General features: G+C 42.9%; 2 protein-coding genes across 5 annotated transcripts; one reads left to right on the top strand and one right to left on the bottom strand.

Annotated features, from left to right (window-relative positions):
• Positions 1–423: 423 nt before the first annotated feature.
• Positions 424–13,813, bottom strand: LOC136542858 (nuclear pore complex protein NUP214-like). 4 transcript variants are annotated; one of them, XR_010780788.1, is made up of 19 exons: positions 13,440–13,811; positions 13,135–13,352; positions 12,579–12,747; positions 11,652–11,801; positions 10,735–10,859; positions 10,056–10,168; positions 8,981–9,123; positions 8,723–8,885; positions 8,420–8,595; positions 7,545–8,311; positions 7,199–7,351; positions 7,036–7,093; positions 5,454–5,587; positions 5,242–5,366; positions 4,461–4,776; positions 3,947–4,154; positions 1,884–3,833; positions 924–1,119; positions 424–869 (listed from the first exon to the last, which is right to left on the bottom strand). XR_010780788.1 is itself a non-coding variant. In XM_066535502.1 (18 exons), the coding sequence occupies exons 1-18, from the start codon at positions 13,648–13,650 to the stop codon at positions 1,004–1,006; spliced, it is 5,289 nt and encodes a 1,762-aa protein (XP_066391599.1). In that variant the 5' UTR covers positions 13,651–13,813; the 3' UTR covers positions 424–1,003. The 4 variants fall into 4 exon arrangements, 3 of the variants coding, with proteins under 3 accessions (XP_066391599.1, XP_066391598.1, XP_066391597.1); XM_066535502.1 differs by having other exon boundaries at positions 424–1,119; positions 5,248–5,366; positions 13,440–13,813; XM_066535501.1 differs by having other exon boundaries at positions 424–1,119; positions 1,884–3,827; positions 13,440–13,812.
• A 7,770-nt stretch (positions 13,814–21,583) lies between these two features.
• LOC136547596 (probable lysophospholipase BODYGUARD 4) lies at positions 21,584–23,470 on the top strand. The gene is made up of 3 exons (XM_066539562.1): positions 21,584–22,495; positions 22,601–22,797; positions 22,907–23,470. The coding sequence occupies exons 1-3, from the start codon at positions 21,584–21,586 to the stop codon at positions 23,265–23,267; spliced, it is 1,470 nt and encodes a 489-aa protein (XP_066395659.1). The 3' UTR covers positions 23,268–23,470.
• Positions 23,471–24,624: the final 1,154 nt, after the last annotated feature.

Raw genomic sequence — 24,624 nt, 5'->3', positions numbered from 1 at the left:
GTTCCGTTTCCAAATAGCTGCGGAGTACATGATTCCATGAGCAATGGCTCCGATGAGTTGTCAGCAAAGATGACCGGCCGGCCGATGAACATAAGAAGAAACCGATCGCGACAACGTAGTATATTCCCCGGGCATTAGTTGGGGGTTCGTTCGCCTACAGTTTGATTGATGCCGCCGTTGAGCATATGCATGCAGTGGAATTAATCAGCTCATCGACCAAGGCCGTAACTTTCACTGTTCTCCCTTTTCCCTTGTTCCATTCTTATATTATTATAGATATACTTGGCGAAAGATTGCGCGAATACATTCGGTTGTCCGTTGTTACTTGTTTAAGCGTTTGGGTATCATATGCTCTTGTTTCTCTCGATCCCTTTCGCCATGTCTTTGCAAATTGCAGCAAGCTGCCGCTAGCTCTTGGGCGGTTTCATCTTAGCTACGCTGCGCGGGCGGGCTGGCTCGTGACAGGGAATATGGGAAAGAGGCCGGGAATTGTATTAGACAAAGCTGGAGGAGGAATCACGTTCAAGCAAGGGCCTTTACACGACCTCTTTTCATTTCATGCAGCCATGGAGCCTGAGCTTAGCAAGTTGGTAGCCCTGGAGAGAAACCCGCAGGAATCCAAGACCAACCGTCGATGCTATGGGCATCTCTACTGTGTTTTGCAAAAGAAGAGAAAACAATAAGGTGCCCAAATCGTAGCCTCCATCATCAATAGATGGAGCGAAGCGAGGGCATCCTGCGGTAATGTGTCTGCAACAGCTCCGCCTTAGGAGGAAGGTTTCCACACTTTTTCAAGCTAAGGCCTCAAGCTCTGATGGCTGTGCCTGCAACTGTGCTGATAGCAACGCTTAAGGGATACACGGGCAGACCTGCCTAACAAGTCTATACAGGTGAAGAGTGGAACACAAACGTAACTTTGAGACATCACAATTGAACTTATCTCCGAGGCCTCTTGCATTAAGCCATAGCTAATGCATAAACTTGTCTGGGGATTGCCTGGAGCCTACTTTCGCACCTGTGTCAAGAAATCAGCTGGCGGTCTTCCAGTTCCGCTTGCTCCAAATGCCGAGAACCCAGCTCCTTGATTACCACCGGCACCGAAGGATCCGAATCCACCACCTTCAAACCAACCAAATTCTGTTAGTTGCCAAAACAGGCTGCTGGCACCAGACAAAATAGATAAATTTATCACTGTAAATTAATTCTTTCGGTGCAAAAGCTATGTACCTAGAAAACAACTTATAATTTGGAATAGACGGAGTATCTGACATGACAAGTACTTGCAGACAACAAACCTAATATCTGACTATTTGAGTTAGAGCATGTCTCAGCTGATGGCAATGCAGATTGATCAATAATTAGTACACTTAACATTTAAGACTACAAACTGATTGAAATGGGTTTATGGATTACTGCTTGAAAAAATTATCTGTGAGACTCAAAATCAATATATAGTATTCCTAAAGCTCAAGATCAAATACTTTATATAGGCTTTTTCAGGACAGCCGAAATGAGTAAACCTACTAGAAACTGATCAGTGATAATTGCTGACAAGGGAGAGCATGAATTTTTTTTGTAGGCCTAACGGAGCCTATGCATTATATGCTAGCATCTTCTATCTAGAAGAAATGAGAAATGCAACCTAGCAGTTCCAACTCCAAATACCAATAGTTAACCAAACAATAAAATCAATCTAGGTGTATTTAACTGCCAGCAACTAGCGAAACTTTAAAATGATGACCACAGGTTGGAATGTTGGATGATTAATTAAACACTTATGCAAACCATAAGTGATCTGCGCTGTCACACATTAGCATTTATCCACAACTTCCCTCCCAAAGTAAGTATTTGTTCAAAACAGAACACAACTTCAGAGATCTCACCAGTGCCAAAGCCACCTCCCTGGGCGGCACCTCCAAAACCACCACCAGAGGAAGCTGCACCAGCAAAACCACCACTTTTGGAGGCAAGAGCAGCAAAACCTCCACCAGTAGCAGCAGCAGCAAAACCACCACCTGCAGAAGCAGCGGGTGCTGAAAAGCCCCCACCTGATGCAGCACCAGCAAATCCAGCATTACTTGAAGATAAAGAACCAAAACCCCCAGATGTAGAAGCACTAGCAAATCCACCAAATCCTCCAGAACCTACGCCTCCTAACTGGCGCGATTGTCCAAAAGAACCCAGCACTGATCCAAGTGCCTGTTGAGCACCAAACTGTGCAGGCTGCCCAAATCCTGACTGGACAGCCCCAATTTGTGCAGGCTGCCCAAATCCTGACTGTTGCCCAGATCCAATTTGTGCTGACTGACCAAAACCAGATTGAATTTGTGCCAGCTGACCAAACCCAGATTGAATTTGTGCTGTCTGCCCAAATCCTGCCTGCTGACCAGCTCCAATCTGTGCAGGCTTCCCAAATGCTGACTGCTGGCCAGATCCAATTTGTGCAGGCTGTCCAAATCCAGTAAGCCCACTTGAGAACGTACTAGAAAAAGAACTAGAACTAGTTGATTGAGATGGTTGGGCTGGCTGAGCTGAAGGAATGCTTAGAGACGCTGGTCGGAAAAGCTGTCCTGGACTGGTTGTCAAAGTAAATGGTGTGCCTGAACTTTTATTGTCAGATGTACCACAGGAGGCACCAAAAGGATTAGACGTTTGAGGACTTGAAGAAGGCTGGGACCCGAGGCTGAATCCACCAAGGGCTCCCAAGTTGAGTTCGGCACTTGCAGAAGGCGCCTCCTCTTCCATATCATCTTCATCGGTTGCGATGGTGTCAGTGTTTGGTCCTACATTTTTTCCTGTGGAAGTGACAACTGATTCTGATGTTGTTGGCGCTGTTTTAGGAGCAGAGACATGAGCAGAAGGCAAGCTGGCGCCAGTTGTTGGAGGCACTGAAGGTTTGCTTTCAGTGGTCGATATGACTGAAGTCGAACTTGCAGAAGCTATGGTACTAGTTACATCTGATTTTAGCGTTTCAGGTTTGGAAGCATTTTGACTCAAGCCAGTTGACGAATCCTTAGCAGGAGTAGGGATTGAGCTAGACACAGTACCCCCGGGTACTATTGGAGAAACTTTCTGCATTGAGCTAGATAAAACATCCGACGCTTTCACACCTGATGAGGCTGATGTGGCTGAAGAGGAAACAGTCGACCTTAAGGAGTATGAATCAGTCTGAGTAACAGGAGCTGGCGAGAATGAAGAAGGTTGAGGTGCCATCTTGGGGGTATCTTTCACAGTGTTCTGCACAGCATCGCCAACCCCACTAAGCTGGCCAGTCTTCTCATGTAATACAGCCGGCTTGGAATGTTCAGAAGTAAAAGACGATTTGCCAAGATCTGTAAATATGCCACCCTTGTTCTGCAGAGAAGCACCCGGTCCTTTTATGTTCCCCAAAGATGGCATTGACTGACTATCCTGTCTGTTCTTCATAGTTAATGTAGGCAAATCTCTAGACTCCCCAGTAGTTTTCACAGACAGTGGACTCTGAGAAGTTTTTGCAGCTGTTATGGAAGGTAATATATTTGGCTCTGTCTTGGCATTACTTTTAGGGGTTATAGTGGTTTTGAAGGTTAAAGTATTTGGCTTAGACACAGTATGTTTTGTTCCAAATGATGGCACACTGGATGGGTCGATACTATCTTGCGCACCCATTCGGGTGTAACTGAATGATGGTGGTGAAGATGGTGTCAGTTTTGAAGATTGTGCAGTGCTTTTCATTTGCCCTGGTAACTCAAAATGCTTTTGCTCTGAGATTTGAGATGACCCAGTTGATTCCTTTACCCATTTGAACAAAGGATTCTGTTGGGGTCCTGAGGGTTTTTCTTTTACATCTGAAACTGTCAGAAAATGTTCCAAGTTAAGAATTACAAAGACTGATGATATAATAAGAATCTTCGTGATCTTAATAGAAACCCCAGAAAATTGATGTCTAAGGCTTGTAAAAACTTACCTTCACTCAGAGAATGCAGTCTGCTTACATATGATTCTACTATAGATGAATTGGAGCTATCGCTTGACTTTTCCTGTGATATTGCTGCTATTTGAGAATCAAAAAATTTCTTGTTTGACCTGAATGGTAGATCACTGCTGATTTTGAGGCGTTGTTGCTGTGCTATTCTTTTAACAGTTGTTTTCTGAGGTTCCAAACTAGCCAGGCTCTAAAAAATTGACAAATAATTTGTAGTCAGATTTATTGCTTATCCACCACATGAAGAACAATACTCCCTCCGTTCCAAATTATAAGACGTTTCGGTTTTTCTAGATACGTAGTTTTTGCTATGCACCTAGATGTACACTATGCCTAGATATATAGAAAAAACAATATATCTAGAAAAGGCAAAATGTCTTATAATTTGGAACGGAGCGAGTATGTAATAGAAAACAAAGACCCACATCTTCTTTCCAAGTCATGTGATGTCACATGAGAAAATGCGATGTTCTGGGTCTCAGGCTCAATAACTTACCATATCCAGTGATTCTCTCCTCCTTCGAGCGGTCTCAGGCTCACCACTCTTGGAAGGCCCTAATATTCCCTTTGAATGCTCATTCACTGATGGAAACCGCTTAACTGGCTTAGGAGTGCTGCCTGAAAATTTGGTTGCATCAGTTGTGTGGGCTAAACCAATTGACTCAAACAACTCTTTGGTCACCGCCCCCTGCTTCCTAGTAGGAGAACCAATATTTAACACAGATATCTGCTTTGAAAGGCATTCAGATAGCTGCTCAGCAGCTGCCAACTGCGAGTTCAGTGCATTATATACACTGGATAATTGTGTCTGACTGAAAAATAAAAGCGAGAATATGTTAAAAATCATCGTATTCATGAAAAGATCCACAAAAGAAAAGGTAAAACAAAACACACATACTATTGAAATATAGAGAATAGCACTGAGAAATAGAACTACATACACGACGAACTTAGTTATTATCCAGAAAGGGTATCTAAAAAATAGCAAAGCATACTATATAGCTTAATCGATATGAATGATGCTAGCCATACAATGTGCAGAGAATTTGAATTTGTTGTTACAAACAAAAAAATACAAAGCAAAAGAGTATTTTCATCAAAATATTCTGATGAGAACAAACATTAAAGTGAAAGATTACATGCATTTATGAGCTACATAGTCGCTTTGAAAGGAGCGAAGCATAAAAAGGCCACTTGTTTGGTTGTTTGTCATCCAATTGATGATAATCACTAAATGTATATGAAATTTGTAGCAAGATGGTCTAACAGTGAAATACCTCGACCTTGTCTTATTAGAATAAACAGCTCTTCGATTAGAAGCCACTCTTCCTGTTTCACTGGATCTGTTCATCTCCAGATTATTGAAGTGCCTCTCCAGCTCGACCAACTGATTTGTCAAATTCTGTACGACAAAGGAGTAAAGGACTTATTATTCTCCTCCAATGTCATACAAACAAATGAAGTTAGTCAGAATGTCAGATACTGATACCTGGTTAGCTTTGAGAATATTTTGTCTCTTCACTTCGAATTCTGGACTCAATTTCTGACGGTTCCATATATCCCAGTACTGATTATCTGAAGACTGGCTAACAATTCCTTTCATGTAAGTTTGCCTAGCAGAAACTGAAGAGAACAAAAAATATGTAACATATCAGCCCAAGTTTTCTGGTGGCTTCATTCATTTGTAAGTGATCCAATAAAGCAAATTAAACATAGCTATTAATCAAGAATAATCACTTGTGTTTCTTCAAAATTATGTCCAGACCATGTTGGTATGCATAATTGCATATGAGTTTTTCCTGATTATATACATTACAAACAGTGGCAAAAATGACATGAAGTATTTATCCTGCAAAAGCATATCATTTTGATCAAATAATTTCTTTCAGGGCTTATGATAAAATACCAAGGAATGTTATGTGGTGGGCTTTGGACAAATATAAAGTCCCAACGAAGTACGTCGGGCTCATTAAGGACATGTACAACAATGTTGTGACTAGTGTTCGAACAAGTGATGGAGACACGGATGACTTCCCGATTAGGATAGGACTACATCAAGGGTCAGCTTTGAGCCCTTATCTGTTTGCCTTAGTGATGGATGAGGTCACAAGGGACATACAAGGGGACATCCCTTGGTGTATGCTTTTCGCGGACGATGTAGTGCTAGTTGATGAAAGTCAGACAGGAGTGAATCAGAAACTAGAGTTATGGCGGGAGACTTTGGAGTCCAAAGGTTTTAGACTCAGTAGAACTAAAACTGAGTATATGAGATGTGACTTCGGCACTACTACTCGGGAGGAGGAAGATATTAGTTTGGAAGGTCAAGTAGTGCCTAGGAAGGATACCTTTCGATATTTAGGATCAATGCTACAGAGAGACGGGAATATTGATGAAGATGTTAGCCATAGAATCAAACCAGGGTGGATGAAATGGCGCCAAGCATCTGGTGTCCTATGTGACAAAAGGGTACCACGGAAGCTAAAAGGCAAGTTTTATAGGACGGCGATTAGACCTGCTATGTTGTATGATGCAGAATGTTGGCCTACGAAAAGACGACATGTTCAACAGATAAGTGTCGCGGAAATGCGTATGTTGCGTTGGATTTGCGGTCATACAAGAAGGGATCGAGTTCGGAACGATGATATATGTGATAGATTAGGGGTAGCGCCAATTGAAGAAAAGCTTGCCCAACACCGGTTGAGATGGTTTGGACATGTCCAACGGAGACCTCCGGAGGCACCGGTGCGTAGTGGAATCCTAAGCCAGGATAGTAACGTGAAGAGAGCCAGAGGAAGACCGAAGTTGACTTGGGTAGAGGTAATAAAAGGAGACTTGAAAGGATGGAATATACCTAAAGACCTAGCCTTAGATAGGAGTGCATGGAAAACAGCTATTCACGTGCTTGAACCTTGATTGCTTCTGCTGGGTTTCAACTCTAGCCTACCTCAACTTGTTTGGGACTTAAAGGCTTTGTTGTTGTTGTTGTTGATGTAAGGAAGCAAAAAAAGGGGGGTGTACCCTGTTCTACCTACTTACTAAAAGAGAGCCAAAAGAACATATGAATGTCTCACCTTGAAACATCTTGTTCCTCAGATCTTCAATTTTTGAACATTGTTCTTCTACTTTGCCCTGCATATACATTTAGTAAAGTTTTTATAAGAGAGGACTGGACAGCACCACAGACAGACAGTTGAGGGAGGAAGAGTTGGGGGGGCGCTCGCAATTATGATATACCTTGAAGACCTGCAACAACTCCAAAAAGTTTTGCAAGCCATCCTCAAACATAGAAAGAGGACGCTGCTGGAAGGTTATGCAGGCATCTCTGAAACCACCATCCTTTTCTATATATGCTAGTAGGGCATCTAACTCCTTCGTCATTTCATTTATCTGTAACGAAGGGGACAAGAGGATGCCAAAGTATATAAGTATGTAGGTGATGCTCCATGAGGCAACAAATAAGATGTGCACTTATATTACTTAAAAGTTCTTTGCATTGATGATAGTATTTCCTAGAGGTCTGAGGAAAGTAAATAAAGGTAGAAAAAATAATATAATAATCAAACATGTTCCGCTGTCTTACACTATAAAACTTTTTAGATAAGTCTTGTTCAGAATCAAATCTTGTGCCCATCTTGGAGTTTCTAGAATAGTCTGCTGGTGCTTGTGTCCTGCTGTTATGTGATTTGCCCATAGATTGCTGTGACGGAGATGATCCACGCAATGATTGAGGAGCTTCAGAGTTTCCTGTCCGAAATCCACTTGATGAAGATCCAATTGGGGCAGGTTTAGCTGGAGATATCGACGGTGAAGGTACAGAACTTAAGGCAACTGGAGCACCAAAAACTTTTCTATCAGCGGTGTAGCTGGTTTGCGGTGAAGGAACTCCAAAACCAACCTCATTCCTTTCTCTGATCTTGGCAGGGACAGATCCACTAGAGGTGAACACTGAAGACTTGAAACCATAGACATCACCATCTTTATTGGAGTTTTGAGATCCACCAAATATTCCCACTGATTGAGCTGAATCCAGACCTTCTTTAGCAGTTTGGCTGTTTCCAAAACTTCTGCTGCCTGGTTGCAAGGAAGGAGCTAATCCATTAGGTGCATTGCCTCCTGTTGGATTCATGCCTTCATTATTGACAGTAGAAAAGCTGGAAGATATTGTAGGTTTTGTGTTTCCTGTTAATTCTAAGCTAGGCAAGGCTGCAGGTGGAGCAGTCACATTCAGTTGCCTGGTGTCTATGGGCTTCTTATTGGAAGAGATAAGCAACGAATTGCCAGTTGTTTCCTGTTCTTTTGAAGCTGAGCTACTGTTTTTCACATTCATTGATTCCTGCTGGTTGCTACCTGCAAGGATATAACATAAGGGTACTTTAGTTTTCGAAAGCACTTGGAGAAACAAAAAGATAGCTCATCAAAGTGAAACTTAGAAGCTCTTGGCTAGCATCCTTTTACCTGTTTGTGCACTAGAGGCCTCAGCACCATGTTCAGTGAGAGTACTCTTAGATACCGAGCCTGTAACACTTGGAGTCAGCTCCTTTTCAGATACAGTTGCAGGTGAAATATGTTTTTCACCGTAGTCCTCATTGGTAGACACAGTAGCATGAGGCAAATCAGAAGGGTCCGAAATCCTAAACAATATACAGTGTCAATACAAAATGTTTCTCCAACAAAAGTTCAGTATTTAGAAGTTAAAGTAGCTAAAGTGACCAAATTTTCACAATATTATGCTGACAAGTATCAACAAACAATATTTACCTGGCGAGGTAATATACAGCTAGTTTGCCTTCACCAGTCAAACAGAGTAGAATATGTTGAGGGGCAACCTCCTTTTGTTCAGGTCCAACTGTTACAGTGATCTTTTGAAATAATGAAACATTCTCAACACCAAACCCTAGTATGACGTTGTCATCACCATTCTCTGAAAAATGACAAAAGAAGACTTACTGTTTAGACTTCATTTCGAAGAGAAGCAACAGCATATCATAAAAGCGATGTTTCCTGGATAGGATTTACCTTGCAAGTCAATCCTAGGACTGTATTTATCCTCCAACATTTCAAGATATGTTATAGTGTTTTCATCATCATGTGCGGATGGCCACTTCAGAAGGGCAATGTGGTCTTCAATGCTCTTTTTATTGGAAGCCACCATGAGATCCCTAAAAATATTTTTTTTTTTAAATCCCCACTTAAAAGTTCCCCACCGGAGAAGAGAAATGCAATAGCAAGCAAATAAATATCACCGTGGACAGCAGACGGGCTAGCAAAAAGGGGTGGACCTCACCTGACCGTATCCCTCTTTTTATCTAATGTAATCCCTCAATTTTCAAATTATAAGATACTTTGGCTTTTCTAGAATTCGATAGCTTTTGCTATGTATTTAGATATACACTATGTCTAGATACATAGTAAAAGCAATGTATCTAGAAAAAATCAAAACGTCTTATAATTTGGAACAGAGGGAGTAGTAATATTGAAAACCAACAAAGCAACACCAGCAGAAGAATAAATAAAAGACTAATAGATTGTTATCCTAAGTTCATATAAAAGGCCCCCATTGCATGGTAAGACCGTACGAGAACCTAGCAAGCAAACAGGTAAGGGAAGACAAAATAACACATGGTTACACCTTGTTGACGCATACAATTAACTGGTTTGTGCCATCCTGTATCATATGTATTGCTATAGGGGTAGTACCTGGAAAATACTCACTAAGTCCACTATATACTCCCTTGATTACAAATCAAGTGGTAAATGGGAACTATTAAAAAAACGAGACCTGGGGAGAAATGTCCCCCTGATTTGTTTAAGAAGTTTTTGCTAGCTATCGAACCTGGACTGCTAACCGCGCGGGGTGGGGCGGGGCACAATTAACAAATGGGACCTATAGCATGACTAGTAACTGTGTACAGTGCCATGTTTTAAATCAGGTTAGTTGATGGATTAAGGATTTCCTTCTCGGAAGATTTTTGGTGAAATCCATGCAGAAAATTTATTTTCCATTTCAGTACTCATAAAATCTGTCCAATAACCAGCCAACAACATGTTGAGAATACTCAATAGAGCTTCTCAAAGGCTTAGGTTCACATACCAGCGATGCAGATAACCCAAAAGCAGATTAGGTCCAACTCCGGATGGTAAAACATCATCCATAATGCCATGGAAAAAATCGACATAGGTATAAACATCTGGCTTGCCTGGGCTCTATAAGCACATTGCAAAAGTAACACATTCAGTTCAACCAATTAGTACTGTAATATTTCATATCTGTTAATGCAAAAATTACATAAATATGTTTTATTAACCCTTGCCAATAAATGATATGACAATAAACCAATTTTAGGATTTATTTTTTGTCATCCAAGAGTTCCGTATGAATCCAATGGACAGCTATACATCTTGGATATTAAGACAAAAACATAGACACAATTTTAACTTACATAAATCCCAACCAAGAACATGATCTTGGTAAACATTCAGATTATATCCTTGAAACATGATTTGCCATTTGCTGTGGTCATGGCCTAACTATGCCCAGAGAGATATATGTAGCTATTGAAGCAACTTTATACACACATGTTCCTAAAAATATATGCAAATGAAACTTTGCCTATGTGCCCAAAGAGATATCTCTAGATATTGAAGCAACTTTATACAAGCATGTTGCTAAAAATATATGAAAATGAAACTTTGGCTAAATAGCACATCGCATGTGATATGAATCCGAGTATCCGACGAAAGGAAAAAAAAAGTCTAGAGGACCAACTAACCTCACAAAATGTGCTTTCTTCAGTCCTTATAACTTGAACAAGATAGCCTTCTTCATTGTCATCTTCATTTAATCGAACACACCCAATAACAATACTATCACCATGTACCCAGCCAATGGAATCCACTGCTCGCAAATAGAAAATCATCAATAATGAACAATAAAAGTACATACTAAATGCAATTTCAGCTGCAAGTAAACCAGTAACATACAAAACGAACGGATGACTCTATGTCCAATGTATAGTTCTATACATCTCAATGTTTATGGAGCAAATGTCAAAAAACAACACTTTCCTAAGGGTTCTGGATGACAAGATATCTCACAGTTTTTTAAGGGGCTATCAATTTTATCATTATCATTGGTTCTTCAATATATAATTGTACAGGATGACTAAGGTACAGCAAGTCAACAACTAGTTTTTCCCCCTGTGATTCATAAATTTGTTCCAACTCGTGATACTCGTGAATTGATCAAAGGGTAGAAACAATTGGAAGGGTAAAAACATGTAAGAAACACGTGATACTCGTGAATTCAGGGCCTGATGAGAACCAAACCTATCAGCTTCATCTACCATAGACCACAAATCAACTTTACATATCAGTGACTCAGTGTAAGTTCGGTGCTGTTTTTTGATAGAGAAGGATCAACTATAGTATATGGTGATGATCACCTCCATTTTACTAGTGTTTCAACTAACTAGTGGACCATCTCGATCAACTGACAGCCTTACATGACTGATGAAAAATATAGAACAAAAAAGCCTTAGTCCCTAGCAATCTGCCAAGCTGGGGTAGGCCATGAAGAAAAAAAATATGAACAAAAACAACAATAAGATTAAAATTAGAGCATTTCATTCTGTATCTAGGGATTGTAATATAGACTACACAGGAGAAAGGTGTATGGTTAGTTGGTTACCTTTGATGGCAGTGCCCTCTGAATCCCTTTCATCAGACCACAACTGGAACAAGAGGGACATGGAGCATGTTTCCTTAAAATCTGGTGATAATATGGTAAGTTTGTTCCCTCTTGCAACGGCAATATGATTTCCTTCCTTGCAACAATCAACTATATACATTTCAAAAAGATAGCTTACTTCAGTTTGAGAACCAAGACAGTGATGGTTAACTTCAGCTACAACATTGCATCAGCGATGGTCAAAGAACTAGCTTTGCAAAAAAAAAAAAAAAAAAAAAAAAAAAAAACTAATGGGTCTGTTCGCTATGACTTCAAGCCACTGTGGCTGTAAGCTTTCAGGTGATACAATAGTGCTTAGCACAGGAGAAAATATCTACAGGTAGCTGCAGCGGCTGCGGCTTAAAAATGCAACGAACAGACCCAATGCTTCAAAGCAGAATGCATAAAGACCTCAGAGTAAACAATGCATCTGAAGATAAATATAATATTTTGCATTACTATTGATGCACTTGTACAGACCTCTGATAAATTTAATGTAGTCAGCCTTGTTAAGGTAAAGGATTTGTTGTTGTTGTTGAGATGTTGTTAAGAGTAGCCATTAGAGAAAATAGATCACGAGATTACTCTATTGGTTGTGACTGCAATTTCCTTTATTTTGAAACTTGTAGCATGTAAGTAATGGACATGTTTTCATTTGCCTGTATCATCTATGCTACATTTGGAAACTACAGAATCATCATAGAACAATGAACATTCCCACCAGTAAACACCAAAGCATCATTCGTACCACTGAATTAAGTGGAATTAATTAGTTTCTCTAGTGAAGTACATGACATATCTCACACACTAAGAATGTCATAGCAGCAGTTCATGATATGTGCCTCAAATTCAAATGCAGTAGGAATAATATTAGGAAAAGACATGGACCTGCATCGACGTTTTCCATCACATCCTTCAGGCCTTCGCCCAAACTCCCATGACACAGCAACCCACCATTTGAGAGTACAATATATGCTGCAGAGGCATGATTTAACCACTTGAAATCTTTCACAGTGCCAGCTTGTCCCAGGCTACATGATGAGGATGGTACCACATCCTGTGCAGCACAATTGTTAAGAAATGTTATAATCTTGACAAAAGCCATAACACCTTCTCTAACAGAAGCTTGTGAACAAGCTAATGGCACTGAAAACAGACCAGATCAACAAACAGCACAATGCAGGCCTTATGCAACAGCGCGAAAGGAGTAACCAATGCTGAACTCCCACAAGTCCTACTACTAAGAGAGAAGCATACATGGATATGCCCCTAGTCCATTACTGACTATAGTGCTCTTACATGAAAAAGTCACTCAAGTTTGTGAAGAAACTGAATTAATCAGTCTCGGCGAAACTAGTCCTCTCATTTCACGTACTACTGCACTAGCCTATATAGAAATCCAGCATGCACAAATTTTGCAGAGACCCTGAGAAAAACTGATAACCTTATGTGTGAGCAGAGACGCCAACGAGAAGAACTGGATCTCAGTATCCGTGCAGGCTGCTAACACGGACTCATCATGGGAGAGCGCGATGAGGGATACACCGGAGAGGGGCACATCGGCGACGCAGCAGTCCTGCGCGCAGCGGGTGCTCGCCTTGCCCTTCTCGCGCGCCTCCTTGCTAGCTTCGATCAACTCCTTCGTCCTCACAGCTAGAAACCCTGTAAACCGAATGAGAAGCCGCCCTAGTTAGGCGGTGAGATCGAGACGGGAATGCCGAGCGGAGTAAGCATTCGGCTCGGTGATACCGCTGGGGTGGGCGAGGAAGACGGTGGCGTGGCGGTCGGAGACGGCGAGCGGGCGCGCGGGAGGGGACAGCAGGTCGAAGAGCGGGAGCGGGTTGGAGTCGGTCGGGAGTAGCGGGATGGGGTCGCCGGCGAGGCGGAATACGAAGTCGTCGGTGCCGTCCTCCTCGCCCTCCACCTCGTCGGAGAGCTCGAGCTCGCGCGGCGCCCCCATGGCCAGCGGGCGCGCGCGGAGGCGGTGGCTGTGGGGGGTAGGGTTTTGGGAGGGAGGGGAGGTGAAGGAGTTTGGGATTTTTTCGCGGCGACGCTTTTAGCGGGCGGCTTGGCGTGGTGTGTAAGCAGAGTGACCGCCGCAGCGGGGCGGAGGCGGAAGGATACCGGCGGCGACTGTGGTGGCCTGCTGGGTTCGTCAGTTTTTATTTTTATTTATTTCATTCATTCACGGAAAAACAATGGGCCTTTTGAGCTGCTTTCTGATTAGTGGCCCGCGGGCCGCGGATTTGGACCATCTAATTACAGCTTCAACTTCGCATTAGCTAAAAAAGTATTTTATCCCTCTTGATTGAACTATAACAGTCGAAGTCTAGATTTCCTCAGACTTCAGCAAATTTTGGCAACACACGGCGAACAAATTTTTAGCTACACATTTGACAAAGTTTGGCAGGACCAACACCTAATAACTATCTAATTATATGCTCCAGAAATTAGAATACCGACACAATGCATATGCGTACAAGGACCAGATTGCGATAAAAAAAAATAAAACAAGATAAAATGACATCATGACATGATACACTGATGCAGGAACATGATGTGGAGACTCTTGCTTGACTGAAACCTGAATGCGTTGCTCTTCGGAGTGTAAGAACAAGTCACAATAACTTGGAATCATACTTCAACTATAAAAGGGACATGCAAAAATAACTTAAGAGTGTAGTGTCAGATTCATTCAATCATTAGCCAAATATATATACAAGTCAGAGAAGTATGGGTTTGCGTGCGTTTATTCGTAGGGATGAGTGTACGTGGGTTACGAGCGTTTGCATTGCAACGTGTAATTTCAAAAGTCGGAGGAGTACTACTGCTTAACAATAACAACTATTCTAACTTCTAAGTATATATAGGTCATTTCGCTTACAATTAGGCCACAAAAATGCCATAGTTGGTGGTTACGAGGTCGATCACCCAGAGTGTAGTTTAGTGTTAGGATCATTCATTCGTTCAGCAAATATGTATACCTACTGATGAACAACTATATAGTCCATTTCGCATGTACAATTAAACCACACGCCGGGACATCAAAAAGCTCTGGACCTTGTTGGCATTGGGTTTATCGTTGGCAACCAGAATGGAAAGAATCTTCAACAACAATTTATACTCCGGTCGCAAGTGGTGCAAGCCGGCGCAAATAGCCTAGGTTGTCTTTTACAGCGAGTAGCAGGCTAGCCGCTTGTAACAACGGGGAGGGCATAATATCATTGAAAATCTATAAGCCTGCCCCAGACTTGTATTCAAATTTCTACCTACTTAATACAAATAGGCGCAAGTCGTTTGCGTGACCGAGAAAAAAACTCCTGTCCCAATTGATCTGAAAAGGTATCATCAAGAAAGAAAAACATGTGTTATTCAATGAGCAACTGAAAAAAAAAAAAGATGGTTGATAGAACTATGAAATTATGTAGATTTATTGACAAAAGGATTGACTACATAATGATGTACCAAAAGTATGGAAGACAAGATGAATAATAAGGATTGTTTGAGGCTTCTCAATAATCTCCCAATTTGGAGTGTTTTTGTCAATGCACGTGCAATTGTTAATAAATATTAGCACTCATGTAAATCTATTATCTATGAGCGTGTTCGGCTGGCTTAAAGCCAGCCGGCTGGCTTGTTTTTCCTCTCACAGAATCACTGTTCACGTCCTGCCAGAACAGTATTTTTCTCTCACAACAATCAGCCGGAACAGTATTTTTCAGTCCTGCCGAACAGGCCCTATCTTTCATGGTTGTCAAATTGAAAGTACCATGCTAGGCACTAACATCTTTTTGTATGTTAGCCCGTGTTTAGTTCCAAAATAACTTCCCAAAAAGTACTACAGTACCCATCACATCGAATCTTGCGATACGTGCATGGAGCATTAAATGTAGACGAAAAAAAATTAATTACACAGTTTGGTGGGAAATTGCGAGACGAACGTTTTGAGCCTAATTAGTCCATGATTGAACACTAATTGCCAAATAAAAACGAAAGTACTACAGTAGCCAAATTCTAAAATTCCCTTCAACTAAACACACGCTTACTACGTTTTCATGTCGAGGCAACGTCGTATACTTACTGCTCTACGTCAACGACATCATCCTATGGCCTCCACATTGGACCTCCTGCGTCGCATTAGCTCGGAGTTTGTGATGACTGACCTCAGGACGCTCCACCACTTCCTCAGCATCTTCGTCACACGCTCCTCTGATGGGTTATTCGTTTCATAGCGCCTATATGCTGTTGAGCTTCTCTAGTATGCTAGCATGTTCGAGTGTCATCCCACCATGACGCCTGTGGACTTCAAGTCCAAGCTCTCAGCTATAGATGGTGCCCTAGTCGCCGACCCATCTGAGTACCAAAGCCTCGCCGGGGCGCTACAGTACCTTACTCTCACCCACCCCGACCTGGCCTAGCCTCTTAATGTACAAGCCCTGAGAGGCGCACCTCCCTGTCAAGTGGATATTTCGCTATGTCAAGGGCACTCTTTCTACTGGTCTACACATTAGCAGCGGTCCTATCCAGTCTCTCACAACATACTCCGATGTGGACTGGGTGGAGTGCCCCGACTCCCGCCGCTCCACATCAGGCTACTGCGTCTACCTCAGTGACAATTTGGTGTCTTTGTCATCCGAGCGTCGGACCACTATCTCTTGCTCCGGTGCTAAAGCAGAGTACCGTGTCGTCGCCCATGCTGTCACCGAGTGCCGCTAGTTGCACCAACTTTTCCAGGAGCTCCATCTACCGCTACCCTCCATCGCGGTTGTCTTATGTGACAACATCAATGCTGTCTACATGATAGCAAACCCCGTCCATCACCACCGGACCAAGCAATCGAGATCGACATTCACTTTGTCTGTGAGAAGGCCGCGCTTGGTGAAGTTTGTGTTCTGCATGTGTCGTCCTCACATCAGTTTGTGGATATCATGACTAAGGGCCCGCCTGTATAATTATTTATTGATTTTCTATCCAATCTATGCGTCCGTGAGCCTCCCGCTATTCAGTAGCCGGCTACAAAATAAGTTATTCTATAGCCACCTCCATTTACTATAATTTTATATACTAATTTACCATAATATCAATACATATTTATGATAGTTGGGTTACTATAACACATGGGGATATTTACCATAACATTATATTAAACCACTTAGTAAGGAGTTACTATAATCTCGTAAATTAACATAGTAATTATCATAACTCAAAGTGGCTACAGAATAAGTTATTCTGTAGCCAGCTATAGGATAGTAGTTCTATACAAATATATATATATATATATATATATATATATATATATATATATATATATATTTGTAACTATATTAATGTCCTTGTGACTATATATAAAAGCCACCCCTCCTAATGGGCGTGAGGTATTATGCTATCTCTCTACACATACCATGACATCAGTTTTCCTCCCGCATAAAGATCATCTAAGAGTGAAACATGGGTTGGCATTAAATCTTCAAATTTTGGTTCCATCATGAGAGCAACCATACATTTAATTCATGAGGTGTTATATCCAAAGGGAATACTTTCTTGACGAACCATTTCATTCAAGTGCTCCATGTCCACCTAGCATTTCCTGAATTGCATGTCCTCAAATCATCATTTTGTATGTTTGAAAACCGAACAATCTTTTCATTTTTTGCTTCATTGATGACAAAATTTTTAGCACTGAATAGCCTGCACAAGAAAAGCCAAGCTTATGTAGGGTCTCATCAAAACATAAACCAATTATTTTCAATTGTTTATTCGTCCTGAAGTAAAACTATTGTGCTGAGCTATGTGGGACTACTACACACTATCAAAAATTCCTTCTTCTTTGCAGATATACATCAAATTTCTCATGGAGAGATAAATCTTCTTCGCATAAAAAAGCTAGTGATTTTTATTTATCAGTGTGCACCCATGATCACTTGCTTCATCAGAAAGCCCCTGTAAACCAAGAGCATGAAGATCAATAATTTCAGCAAAAAATGATGGTTGGATTTAAGTTTGATAGTTATTGTTTATAACATAAAAGATTAATTTTAACAAATAAAACTTGTTCAACAGAAAATAGCCTTTTCAACCAATCCCTTTTTATCATTTTCTTATCATCAATACAATTATGTGTGTCACAATTATGATCAGACATGCGAATAATTATGTCTCCTCTTCGAGTAATATGCTTAAGAAGAAAAAACATATGAATGCTTCAAGTTCCCTCTTCAACCTTATGCTATGCAATTCATACTTCAACCAATCAAAAAAATATGTTTAACAACAACATCTTCAGGCTAAATCTGCCAAAAGTAATTCTACTCTCAGGACTATCAATAAGGTAGAAGAAAACAAACATGAACAATTTGAGGAAGGAAAGGAGATAAAGGAAAGCAATAACAACTTGCGGAGTGGAATTTGCAATAAGTGTGGAAAGATAAGCCACTTTTCTTAAGTTTGTCCCAATCTACCAATGTGTGGATCGGACGATGTAACAAGGAGGGTTATGTACTGAGCACTTGTACAACCAAAATGCCATGGGAATATATCTCCTATTTCTTTGGTTTTTCTACGTATTGTCAGGGATTTCATTTTATCAAGAGTTTTGTGTCTGATTTTGGTATCAAAGACATGTCCAATACAGCCCTTAGAACTATCACGGTTAGGGTAGCAACTGCTAAACAGGTTCAAAATGAATTTAAACTCAAAGCTGGTCCTACATCCTCATAGAGATGGTTTGCAAAGAAAATAGGAGAAAATAAATATAAAATGAGGTTTTCTACTGCCAAGGCAATTGAGGATATAGCTTATTTTCAAATAAATGTGGTGTTCAAGGTTGAAAAATGGAACTCTGCTACTAGCTCCAAGGGGCCCCTTGATGTAGCTTGGTTTAGAATTAAAGTGTCTCGTATGAGAAGGTATGCATGATTGTCTCAAAAGTGGGGGTTCTACTTGAAGTTGATCAGGAGAACTCGACAAAGCAAGAATACATCAGGGTAAAAATTGCTTGCAGGGATGTGACAAAGGTGCCTGCAGTTGTTGATGGAGTCCTGGATTTCTTTTTTATGACTTCTTCCAGAGGGTGCTGCAGGAGGGGTACACCAAATTTGATTCTCTTGCTGCTGTTGAAGCCAAGAGAACTATCCTTATAGCAAAGGAGGTGGAGGAGAGCAAGATAAGTACTATGGAGGAACAAGATGGATCAATTAACACAAAACCAATAAAGGAAAGAGCTTTTTTAACGAGCCAACCTCCTAGGGAGGGATCTACTCATGAAGATGGCAGGGAAAAGGAAATAGCTACCCAAACTATAATGCAAGACAGTGAGGAGAATCGTGTTTTAGTTGGCTATATGGAAGAAGAACGTGGGCAGAGCTATGAAAGGGGATGAGAAAACCAATGATACTCTATACAATGATATGCCAGGGAAAGCCGAATGAAAGCAGGTCAAACAAAGCAAGATAATCAAGGTGCAGAACGCTTCTATGTTGACTTGTTGTAAGCTTCATATCCTCCTCATTAATGAAACACGTGTCAACGAACACATTCTTGAAAAAAAACTTCTATGCAACTATAAATGATAAGGTAAAGCTAAAAAATGATCAAGACTTCAATGAAGATATGAAAGAAAATAACAAGTACTCCTTTGCAGTTCTTAATAATTCTGAACTAATTTCCATAGGGACTAAAATGGGCGTCAATCCTGAGACCATATCTTTTCAGAAAATAGACACTTTGAATGACTTAAAATTTGCTAGATCTAATTTAGATAAAGCAAACTTGGTATTAGCTAGGAGGATGAACCACTTGTCCTAGATGAACAGAAGGACTTAATTTGGCAAAATGGTGAATCTGAAGATGAAATTGTTAAAATTATGTCAAGTAAGAAGAAAAAGAGAAAACTCAAAAGGTGCCAAGAAAAGTAAAATTACGTCCAGAGTTGCCGGGAACCAACCTGATGTTGGCAAACCCATCTATGAAGGAGATGAATTTAAGGTTCACCCTAGATTCAAGCTTAGAAATAAAGGAGATATAAAAAAACCTATTAAGTGATAGACATAATTTGGAATTGCAGAGGGGTTGAGCAAAAACTCCTTAGTACCTTTCTAAAAAACATAGTATGTGAATAGCAGGCTAACTTTGTGGGGGCTGCAGGAAACTATAAAGAAAACTTATACCAACAATTTTTTTCTGAAATTAGATGATCAAAAGAGCTTTGCTTGGCTTCCTAAAGGCGTCTAAGGGCAAATGTGTGTGTGTGTGTGTGTTTGGGGAGGGGGAGGGAGGGGGTATATTTGAAACAAGAGATTTGATTTAGAAAGTTTTGAGGACGGTGATTTTGTGATTATAGCTAATGTATATGATAAAACCAATTCATGACTGAACTGACAAGTTTATGTTCCAAAGCAAAATACCCCCTGGTTATGGGTGGATATTTCAATATCCTCAGGTTGAGCAATGAAAAAACTAAATAAATATATGGTAAATAAATTTTCTGATACGTTCAATTTGGTTATCAATACCTATAAGTTAAGGGACTTGCCCCTTAGGGAGTTAGGGGACGGAAATGCACCTGGAGTACACATGTCTGATCACACCCCTTTGGTGTTCAATTCTGATCCCTAGACAACATCTTACGATCTGGAACAGAGGAAGTATCTTTTACTCAAATCTATTGTCAAAAGAATAGATAGAACTCGAAAATGTTTTTTTTTTGTATGGAGGCAACATGAAAAGAAAATAACATCAGGTAAAATAGGAAAGAATAACCAAACCCAAGAAAAGAGGGGTTTGGGGATACATGATTTAAGGAAAATGAATATAAGTTTACTCTGAAGTGGTGGTAGCGGCGTAGGAGCGAATCCTACGGCTACGATGTGCTCCTTGTTAGTGCACATTCAAAGTGAGTCGCCGGCTGAGGCCCAGTTTAGATGCAAATTTTTTTTGCAAAATGAACACTGTAGCATTTTGTTGTTATTTGTCAATTAGTGTCCAATCTTAGTCTAATTAGGCTTAAAAGATTCGTCTCGTGGATTTCGTCTAAACTGTGTAATTAGTTTTATTTTTTATTTATATTTAATGCTTTATGCATGCATTCAAAGATTCGATGTGACGGAGAATCTTGAAAAATTTGGCAAAAGGAAGTGTAACTAAACCGGGCCTCAGTTGAGAGCGCGGCGGCGGCGGTGCACGGCTACCATAGTACCATGTGCTCCTTGTTAGTGCACATTTCAAGTGATGTTCGCCTGCTCCGTGACCGCACGCGATGACATCAGAAACTTGGAGCTACAGCATGCGCGCGCATGTGTGACAGAGCATGCAGTGCAGTGAAATGAGTAGCATCATCCCGTTCAAAAAAATCATATCCCCGTGCCGTTGAGGATCCCGACGCGAAGTTGGCTCCGGCGAGCAGCATCGGAACAGTCTAATAAAACTACTCATGAGCTTGCTTTCGGAAGAAAAAAAATTGAACTTACGATGAGCTGTTGAATTAATCGAAATGTACGCGTCAAGAAAAAGCAGACGCGCGCGGAAGGACGCTACTCCTACCTGCCTAGCGACAACTTTGGCGAGACGAAACCATGTGCAGGCCTGGACATGGCACGTACGAGAAACTTAACACATGGTGTGAAACGCACAACAGCACGCATGCAAAGCAACCGGGACCCCGTCAAAATTAAAGAGCGTTGCCTGGTTGCCTTTGCCTCCCAGGGTCCCGGCTTTTGCTTGCGCGGATTATTACATCGTCTGCGCACACCGACGACGTGGAGCAACGGCCAGCGCATGTAGGTGCACGGCTCGCATCGATCGCATCCATCCGCTTTGTCCTCCCTTGCCCCCTCAGCTCGCCGCCACGCCTCCCTCCTGTCCTGTCCCGTCCCTTCTGGGTTCTGGCACCACCTACCATGCCAACGTTTCCGAGCGCCAGCCGGTGGTCGTCGTCCACCACATGGCCATGGAGGGCAGCTGGAGCGGCGTCCACGGCGCTAGCCACCGCCGTCTTCGCGGTCCTGGACGTCGCCGACGTGATCCTCTGCTTCGTGTACGCCCTCCTCGACGGCGTCCTCGAGGACAGCCCCATGTGCTGCTACTGCCACAGGAGCTATGACAACGGTGGCATCAGCGAGGCGACCGCTGCAGCAGTGGATGGCGGCGACCACGAGGTCTCTGACACGTTGTACGCGTGCGTTCGGAGGAGCACCGTCAGGGACGCGATCCTGTACCTCCTGCGACACGTCGTCGGGAGGAGAAGAGGGACACCGCCGGATGAGATGGTGGCGCCCTGCAAGTGGCGCAGCCCCAGGTGGTCTGACTGCGCGTGCAAGTCTTGTGTCACATGGAGGGGTGGCGAAGGCGAAGGCGAAGGCGAAGGCGGCGGCGGCGGCGGCGGCAGCGGCCGGCTGCACATCGTCGTCAAAGAGCCGGATCGGGAAGGTAATGTCCACGCATGCACGCTAAAACAGAGTGAGACGACGACCACTCCCGATGCCGAGAACGCCATCTTCGTGCACGGCTTCACGTCGTCGTCGTCCTTCTGGTCAGAGACGGTGTTCCGGGAGTCCTCCTTCATCCTCGACGACTGCAGGTTGTTCGCGGTGGATCTCCTCGGCTTCGGCCAGAGCCCTAAGCCTGCGAATTGCATGTACAGAGTGAGAAACCACGTGGAGGTGATCGAGAGGAGCCTCATCGAGCCGCATGGCCTGATGAGCGACAGCGCCTCCTTCCACCTGGTCAGCCACTCCATGGGCTGCATCATCGCCCTCGCCTTGGCTGCCAAGCACCCGACCCGCGTGAAATCCATCACGCTGGTTGCACCGGTGAGTAGAGTACACGCACACACCAGTAGGTAGGCAGCTCCTTCGCCACTCACCATCAGTCAGTGACGACTGACCGTGTTCGTTGGTTGCACTTGCAACATGCAGCCGTACCTCTTGCCGTGCGAGCAGAAGGCGAGCCAGGTGGCGCTCAACAGGCTGGCCGAGAAGAAGTTGTGGCCACCGCTGCTGTTCGGCTCTGCGGTGATGTCGTGGTACGAGCATGTCGAGAGGACCGTCTGCTTCCTCGTCTGCAAGAACCACCTGCTCTGGGAGTGGCTCTTCAGCCTCTTCACGAGAAACACGTACGGTACATACATACACTCGTAATCACGGTACAGAGTTTCAGACACGCTGAACAGTGCTGAAAACTATCTAAAAAAAGTACTAAACGTTGCATGCAATGCAATGCAGGGACGTGGATTTTAGGGTGAGGGATCTGATGAAGCACACCCACCACTCGGCGTGGCACACCATGCACAACGTCATCTGCGGCGGGGCGGCACTGCAGGACCGAAACCTGGAGGCCATCGCGGCGGCCGGCATCCTGGTGCAGGTGGTCCACGGCGTCGATGACCAGGTGGTTCCGGTCGAGTGCAGCCACCATCTCAAGGCGAAGCTCCCGCGCGCCAAGCTCCGTGTCATGGACAGGCGCGACCACTCGACGGTGGTTCTCGGCAGGGAGAGGGACTTCGCCAAGGAGGTCAAGGCGTTCTGGTGGTCAGCTGCTCCAAGGTCCACCCACCAGATACGTGTGGAACCAGTGGTAATATAATCAGGTGGGACTCATCGTCCGCCGTTGTTCATGCTAAAAACAAAAACAATAAGCTGCTGATCAAGTTCAAGGTCCTCGGTTCACACGTCCAGGATACGGAGGTTCAGCGACAGCGAGGATGCTGATTATTAGCAGGGCCACGAGCCGAGTAGTAGCAGGCCAGAGTGCGTTCTTGGGCCAAGCCCAAAGGCTATGTGATAGGAGCAAAAGGAGATTAGACGAATCTCCTAAAAAAACAGGGTCCTCCGAACAGGCGCCACCGCTGTATATGCTCTTTTCTCGATTCGTCGGTAATTACCCTAGGAACGTCACAATTACTAGTATCAGAGCCCATGAGTCCCTGTGATCAACCGTCATCCTTGGTCGGTTTGCTTCCTTCATCCCCAGCACAGAGACACCACCGTGTTTTTGTTCAAATCCGCCACCATCACCACCACCTCCTCCTCCCCGCCTCCGACACTTCAAACTCCACCATGGACCATCCTCCGGATCGGTGTTTCTCCCAAACGCATCTAAACTGCCGTCTAGACACGAAGCGTTAAATGGTGGGTTCACATACAATGTAGGCCATAGTCACAGAATTAAACGCTAAATGCGTCTAAACGGTCAAACTGGTAAAAAACAGTTTCAATGTTGACATTTAACGATGGCTAAACGGGTGTAAACGCCAAACACATGTGTTCACGCTACCTTTAGGCGATAAATCATGAAAGTTTGGATGCTAGAACTTTTTTGTGTGGGGGCTCCAAGGGCTACTAGTGTTATTCTCCGGTGACTCTTCGGTGGAGAGCACTAGGCATATCCGGTGACTCTTAGACCCTTGTTGTATGCCAACCTAAGAGGTATGTTTTCCTCCGTTATGTGGTATTTATGAAAAAATCTTAACGATCATAGATTTAACAACTTAAAGGGTCGTTGCAAGAGTGTTGCATGACGCTAAGGCCATTGATGGGGTTTACAATTAGCAATCGAAGATGACACAAGGTCTGAGCCTGTTACCATTGTAGGTGCTCCTCATTTTGCTACCTTGCAGACTCATTAAGGTCCTAGAATTTTTTTTGTGATGCTCTGTCGACTCTCAAAATCCTGCTACAAGCACCCAAACTAGAACTGAAGTTTTCATCCTCACTCAACCTATTAGAAGTATTTCCAATGCTTCTTTTTTCTAGGTAGCTACTCCTGATGTCTTGGAACCCTTGGAGGCTAAAGTTCACGCCTTCCTTTTCGGTGCCAAGCTGGTTGTTGCACGCGATTTCCGGGATGCAACTATGCTAATTGACGATCGGGTGTTGGCCTCTGTTGTGCTTGCTAGATTGCAACGCACTACAGTGCAGGACATTAAGCAAGCAAGAAGCTA

Source organism: Miscanthus floridulus, chromosome 3 (genome assembly GCF_019320115.1).
Source record: "Miscanthus floridulus cultivar M001 chromosome 3, ASM1932011v1, whole genome shotgun sequence".
Lineage (NCBI taxonomy): Eukaryota > Viridiplantae > Streptophyta > Magnoliopsida > Poales > Poaceae > Miscanthus > Miscanthus floridulus.
This window is presented reverse-complemented; position numbering and strand designations above follow the sequence as displayed.

Coding starts and splice junctions, on each gene's coding strand:
- LOC136547596 (XM_066539562.1), top strand. CDS start 21,584: ATGCCAACGTTTCCGAGCGCCAGCCGGTGGTCGTCGTCCACCACATGG. Junction 22,496..22,600: donor CCATCACGCTGGTTGCACCG/GTGAGTAGAGTA, acceptor TGCAACATGCAG/CCGTACCTCTTGCCGTGCGA. Junction 22,798..22,906: donor AGCCTCTTCACGAGAAACAC/GTACGGTACATA, acceptor AATGCAATGCAG/GGACGTGGATTTTAGGGTGA.
- LOC136542858 (XM_066535500.1), bottom strand. CDS start 13,650: ATGGGGGCGCCGCGCGAGCTCGAGCTCTCCGACGAGGTGGAGGGCGAG. Junction 7,094..7,198: donor AGTTGTTGCAGGTCTTCAAG/GTATATCATAAT, acceptor ATGTATATGCAG/GGCAAAGTAGAAGAACAATG. Junction 4,155..4,460: donor GGAGAGAATCACTGGATATG/GTAAGTTATTGA, acceptor TCAATTTTTTAG/AGCCTGGCTAGTTTGGAACC.